The 6895-nt window shown below is 42.1% G+C and overlaps 1 protein-coding gene across 5 annotated transcripts in view; it reads right to left on the bottom strand.

Moving 5' to 3' along the window:
• Positions 1-3577, bottom strand: part of LOC139553632 (putative nuclease HARBI1) — a 3701-nt gene extending 124 nt beyond the window's left edge. The window contains exons 1-11 of one of the 5 annotated variants that reach the window (XM_071366180.1): positions 3221-3567; positions 2853-2923; positions 2589-2765; positions 2437-2498; positions 2268-2354; positions 2139-2180; positions 1897-2070; positions 1782-1817; positions 1137-1683; positions 744-855; positions 1-649 (exon numbers count right to left, since the gene is read on the bottom strand). The exon at positions 1-649 is cut by the window's left edge and continues 124 nt beyond it. In XM_071366180.1, the coding sequence (XP_071222281.1) occupies positions 1782-1817; positions 1897-2070; positions 2139-2180; positions 2268-2354; positions 2437-2498; positions 2589-2765; positions 2853-2923; positions 3221-3378 (807 nt within the window). In that variant the 5' untranslated portion in view covers positions 3379-3567 and the 3' untranslated portion in view covers positions 1-649; positions 744-855; positions 1137-1683. Of the gene's footprint in view, positions 650-743; positions 856-951; positions 1068-1136; positions 2181-2267; positions 2355-2436; positions 2499-2588; positions 2766-2852; positions 2924-3220 lie in introns of all 5 variants that reach the window. The other 4 variants (XM_071366181.1, XM_071366178.1, XM_071366179.1 and 1 more) reach the window with 4 other exon arrangements.
• Positions 3578-6895: the final 3318 nt, after the last annotated feature.

Genomic DNA, 6895 nt, shown 5'->3' with positions numbered 1-6895 from the left:
AATCCAAGCATATTATACAAAATGATACATACACATTCAAAGGTCTGTATATAACACACCCTGCATGTCTGCACACTAAAATAAATGCAGGACAAATCCATACACATCAACTGAACAGACAAATGAATGGATGCAGTAGCCTCCCTGCAGCCTTGTATTACACACAGTATACCGCACAAACATCATAAGAGGCCAAATTCGTCAAAAAACGAACCCAAAAAAAACCAAATTCCTCTGCCACCGCAGGACATATTTAACCAAAATTGAAAGCACACATACTAACTAAAATAATTCAACACATATTGGTCCCTCAGCAGCCGACCACTGTCGTCATCAGGGAAGATTGCCGGATTGTCCCAGTCCATGGCTGGTGGCACTCTGGGGGCCCTCTCCTTCCTCAGGCAGGCCACATTGTGGAGGACAGCACAAGCCACAGTAATATCACATGCCCTAACAGGGCTGACCCTTAATTTGTGAAGGCAGTGAAAGCGTGCCTTCAGGAGGCCAAAGGTCATTTCAACTCTGGCCCTGGTCCTGGCATGGGCATGGTTGTAGGCCTGCTGTGCTTCCTGGGGGTCTGTGAAAGGTGTCAGGAGAAAAGGCTGGCAGCCATACCCCCTGTCTCCCAGCAACACACCAGAGAATTCACCTGTCAACACAAAATCTCATCATTACTACCTCATAAACACAGTGATATTCTTGACACAGCCATGATGGTTATAAATAGGGGTTGTGTGGCTTACCTTGTGATAGGCACTGATAGATTTCAGAGGCCCGAAAGATTCTGGAGTCATGGACTGAGCCAGGCCATTTTGCCACAACATTGCTGATCACACAGTCAGCATTGCAGACCATCTGAAATCATAAGATGAGGAATATTACACCAATCAATGCACATCACTGGCAATGCAGAGTGTTCGTCAATGGACAATATCAAAAAGTTATGTTCACCTGAACATTAATGCTGTGAAAGGATTTCCTATTCACAAAATCGGCCTCATGGGCACCTGAGGGGGCTTTTATCCTTATGTGTGTGCAGTCCACTGCACCAATGACATTGGGGAAACCTGTCACACAAAGTAATGAGTATCCTACTATGTGTTAACAGTTGTCCTGTAATTTGTAGATCCTCTTACCTGCAATCCTATAGAACTCCTCTTTGATGTCACAGAGTCTTCTGTGGCCAGGGAAGGAGATGAAGACATCTGCTAATGCTTTGATAGCCAGACACACACTCCTTATTGTGCGGCAAATTGTGGCCTTGTTCAGCATCCCCCACTGAGTACAGGAAGGCTCCACTAGCAAAAAAGCGCAAGGCCACACAAACCATTTGCTCCACACTCAGTGCATGGCTCCGTGCAGTGCGGTGCTTAATCCTGGGACCCAGTAGTCTGCATAGATACCTGATGCCATCTGCAGAAAACCTGTATCTTTCATATAGATGGTCATCAGGGAAGGCCAGTGGGTCCAACCGGTCCCTGAAGACCCTTTCTCGCCTGAAGGCTCTCCTCAGCACAAGTGCTTCTTCATCCACCACATCTCGCACGAATGGGCATGCCATTGTCAGAGCAGAAAGGAACACACAATTTTGGCCCTTCATATAGGCTAGTGGCCACACCTGGTGCTGGGGGGGTGGGCAAAAGAGGGCGATGCCTTATAACGATGACTTGGTTGTACTGATTGCTGGGAAAATTAAAAAAAACTTAGAAAGATGCCACCGTCCTGTGTGCTCACAATAAGAGCTCATATGTCATGGCTCACTTGACTTTACGAGAATATACCTAATTTTTATTTTGAGCTGTGTCATCTTCTTGGAGCTGGGGGAGGAAAGAAAAATAATGATTAATACATTTGTGTTACAGTTAGCATACAGTGTACATTGAAGGCATATCTCACCTCCCTCTCAAGTTTTTTTATTTCAAGGTCCAGTTTCCTAATTGTCCTCTTTTTTATTTCGGACTCCAGTGCAAGATTTTCCATCTTTTTCTTCTTGTACTGAATGTCTATGTCTGCCAGTTCTATTTGGCGCCGGAGGTGGTTGCCATACAACTTTCTGATAGCTTGTGAGCTCTGTGAACACAATACAATTAGCGCAGCTGGAATTTGGCAGGATGTGGTGTCCTTTTATTAATACGCACTATGTTGCCAGGCTGGTTTTCCCACTGTATAGCATCTGGGTCCTGTAAAAGAAATTAGATTTTTTGATTTTGATGAGGACTCCTCACCATTGTAGAGTAAATAGTACTTTCACAGTCTTAACATGATACCTCATGCCTTCTGGAATCCAGAGAGATGGTCTCCTCCTCATCATCGTCTCCATCATGTGCTGTTGCTGCTGCACTGGGGCCTTCACCCTATCACATTTAATCGGATTCATATTGAAGCTAGTAGACAAGACATGCCAGGCCTACAGTATGCCTTTGATGGAGTACTCACTGGATCAGCATCGTCTGGTGCTTGTGCTGGTGGCTCTAACAGGAACACAGTGCTGCCAGACACTGCAAGGCAATAGGTAAACCAAAGTCAGACAGTCCAAATTGATTCAATATGAATGTGGTTGTATCCCATGTAGAGATGGAAGGACATACCTTGAATGAAGCGGGTGGCATCTTGGGAGGAACCTATGCTCGTCTCTTTCCCCCCAGGGATCCCCTCTAAGACGGGCCTGCCTTTATTTAGCTCCAAGGCCATGTCCTCTGCTGGGGTAAGGTCAGCCTTTGGTGACCCACCACCCGTGCCTTGTCTGTGGGTATTCTTTTTCACTGCTAAAACAGTACAGACAATGTGTGAGCAGGCACCTTCTGGGTACAATATATGCTTGTGCTTTGTTAAATATTAGTCAGGGACCATACCATTCTGCAGAATGTTCTTGTATTTGATTTTGACCTGCTGCCATGTCCGTTTTGGCCCGTTCATGTTTAATCTACACACACACACACACACACACACACACACACATTTAATGGAGTCACACTGCAAAAAATTACTTGGTATTTTTGTCTTGTTTTCAGTAAAAATATCAAAAAATTTATCATAGCTTTATACAGTGTGATGGAGTTACTTTACACAATTTCACTCATATCTGCAGTCCATTTCAATTAAAAATTTAACCGTTTCATAATTACAGTACAACTGCATTTTTGGAGATGTGAATTAAATATTTGAATTGTAATTGTGATGTTTCAGCGGAGCGGTGAGTGTGTAATTGTGCACTACTTACGCATTCAGGCGGTCTGCAATACTTTGCCACGCTTTTTCTCTTTGCTTTATCACTGTGGCGGTGTTGCCTTTCTTCTTAATTATATCTTTTACCTCCTCGTATGCCTCCATGAGGATTTGTGCTTCCGACGGGGAAAAGTACGCGGCTCTAGTTGCCATGGTAAATCAGTTAATCTGTGATCTGTGGCGGGGTCTATTTGAGTGAGCCGTGAGCGCGCACCTATCCAGGATTGGTTTCACCTGGCTTAATGAATCCGTGTCTGCTCATCCTGGCTTGGTCTTTGTGCAACCAATTAAGCCTGGACGCACATGTTTTGGCTTCATTGAGCTCAGCTGAGTCATTTATCCCGGATGTCTTAATTCTACTTTTGTGCAACAGGCCCCTGACCACTTATCCATTCTGTGTTGTCGTTTTGTGTTTCTGTTACTGTGCAATGATTACTGTTGTCACTCACTGTGTCGCTGAGAACCATCACTTTGTATTAGCTGCTGTAGTCACATGTAAGCATTGCAATAACCAGCAACAGATGACACAACATTACATTTACATTTTGACAATGTAAATGACAATGTTAATAATTTAGCAGACGCTCTGGTCCAGCTGAGCGACATTCATCTTTAAGAGAGCTAGGTGAAAGCACAACATACTGTATCACAATCGTAGCAAGTACATTTTCCCTCAACAAAGTCGTTATCAGCATAGTCAGTGCTAGTATATGTTTTTTTGGGGGGGGAGTGGGGGGGTTTAAGATATTCAACATGTATATACAGTGGCAAGAAAAAGTATGTGAACCCTTTGCAATTACCTGGACTTCTGCATAAATTGGTCATCAAATTTGGTCTGATCTTCATCTAAGCCACAGCAATAGACAAACATAGTCTGCTTAAACTAATAACACACAAACAATTATATGTTTTCATGTCTTTATTGAACACACCATGTAAACATTCACAGTGCAGGGTGGAAAAAGTATGTGAACCCCTGGATTTAATAACTGGTTGACCCTCCTTTGGCAGCAATAACTTCAAACAAACGTTTTCTGTAGTTACGGATCAGACCTGCACAACGGTCAGGAGGAATTTTGGACCATTCCTCTTTACAAAACTGTTTCAGTTCAGCAATATTCTTGGGATGTCTGGTCTGAACCGCTCTCTTGAGGTCATGCCACAGCATCTCAATCGGGTTGAGGTCAGGACTGACTGGGTTAGTCCAGAAGGCGTATTTTCTTCTGTGGAAGCCATTTTGCTGTTGATTTACTTCTGTGTTTTGGGTTGTTGTCCTGTTGCATCACCTAACTTCTGTTGAGCTTCAATTGGCGGACAAATAGCCTTACATTCTCCTGCAAAATGTCTTGATAAACTTGGGAATTCATTTTTCTGTTGATGATAGCAAGCTGAGGCAGCAAAGCAGCCCCAAACCATGATGCTCCCTCCACCATACTTTACAGTTGGGATGAGGTTTTGATGTTGATGTGCTGTGCCTTTTTTTCTCCACACATAGTGTTGTGTGTTCCTTCCAAACAACTCAACTTTAGTTTAATCTGTCCTCAGAATATTTTGCCAGTAGCGCTGTGGAACATCCAGGTGCTCTTTTGTGAACTTCAGACATGCAGCAATGTTTTTTTTAGACAGCAGTGGCTTCTTCCGTGGTGTCCTCCCATGAACCCCATTATTGTTTAGTGTTTTACGTATCGTAGACTTGTCAACAGAGATGTTAGCATGTTCCAAAGATTTCTGTAAGTCTTTAGCTGACACTCTAGGATTCTTCTTAACCTCAATGAGCATTCTGCACTGTGATCTTGCAGGTATCTTTGCAGGACGGCCACTCCTAGGGAGAGTAGCAACAGTGCTGAACTTTCTCCATTTATAGACAATGTGTCTTACCGTGGACTGATGATTATCAAGGCTTTTAGAGATACTTTTGTAACCCTTTCCAGCTTTATGCAAGTCAACAATTCTTAATCTTGGGTCTTCTGAGATCTCTTTTGCTTGAGGCATGGTTCACATCAGCCAATACCTCTTGTAAATAGCAAACTCAAATTTTGTGAGTGTTTTTTATGGGGCAGGGCAGCTCTAACCAACATCTCCAATCTTGTGTCAATGATTGTACTCCAGGTTAGCTGACTCATGACTCCAAATAGCTTTTGGAGAAGTCATTAGCCTAGGGGTTCACATATTTTATCCAACCTACACTGTGAATGTTTAAATTATGTATTCAATATAGACAAGAAAAATACAATAATTTGTGTGTCATTAGTTTAACCCCATCAGGCTTTAACCCCATCAGGCTTTAACTCCATCAGGGTGCACTTACACAGTAGTAGAAAAAGTACCCAATATCATACTTGAGTAAAAGTAAAGATACCTTAACAGAAAATGACTCAAGTAAAAGTGAAAGTCACTCAGTAAAATACTACTTAGTAAAAGTAAAAGTAAAAGTCTAAAAGTATTTGGTTTTAAATATACTTAAGTACCAAAGTAAGTGTAATTGCTAAAAATATACTTAAGTATCAAAAGTAAAAGTATAAATAATTTCAAATTCCTTACATTAAGCAAACAAGATGGCACTATTTATTTTTATTTTTAGGATAGACACTCCAACACTCAGACATCATTTACAAACGAAGCATGTGTTTAGTGAGTTCGCTAGATCAGAGGCAGTAGGGATGACCAGAGATGCTCTCTTGATAAGTGTGTGAATTGGAATTTTCTGTCCTGCTAAGCATTCAAAATGTAATGAGTTCTTTTGGGTGTCAGGAAAAATGTATTGAGTAAAAGTACATTCTTTTCTTTAGGAATGTAGTGAAGTAAAAGTAAAAGTTGTCAAAAACAAAAATAGTAAAGTAAAGTACATATACCCCTAAAAACTACTTAAGTAGTACTTTAAAGTGTTTTTACTTAAGTACTTTACACCACTGCTATTACAAACACACACACATGCATACACAAACACACACGCATTAACAAACACACACGTGGGCATACACAAACACACGTACACACATACACAAACACACACGCACGCATACACAAACACACACACATGCATACACAAACACACATGCACACATACACAAACACACACGCACGCATACACAAACACGCACGTGCACATACACGAACACACACGCACGCATACACAAACACACACGTGCACATACACAAACACACACGCACGCATACACAAACACACACGTGCACATACACAAACACACACGTGCACATACACAAACACGCACGTCCACATATACAAACGCACACGTGTGCATAAACAAACACACATGTGGACATACACAAACACACACGTGCACATACACAAACACACAGATGCACATACACAAACACACACGTGCACATACACAAACACACAGATGCACATACACAAACACACACGTGCACATATACAAACACACACGTGCACATACACAAACACAGACGTGCACATATACAAACACACATGCATGCATACACAGACACACAGGCATACACAAACTCACACGTGTGCGTACACAAACATACACGTGGACATACACAACACACACGTGCACATATATAAACACGCACGTGCACATACACAAACATACACGTGGACATACACAAACACACACGTGCACATATATAAACACGCACATGCACATATACAAACACACACGTGCACATATATAAACACACACGT

This window comes from Salvelinus alpinus, chromosome 25 (genome assembly GCF_045679555.1).
Source record: "Salvelinus alpinus chromosome 25, SLU_Salpinus.1, whole genome shotgun sequence".
In the NCBI taxonomy this organism is placed as follows: domain Eukaryota; kingdom Metazoa; phylum Chordata; class Actinopteri; order Salmoniformes; family Salmonidae; genus Salvelinus; species Salvelinus alpinus.
The sequence above is the reverse complement of the archived record's forward strand: the minus strand, read 5'-3'. Positions and strand labels throughout refer to the sequence as shown.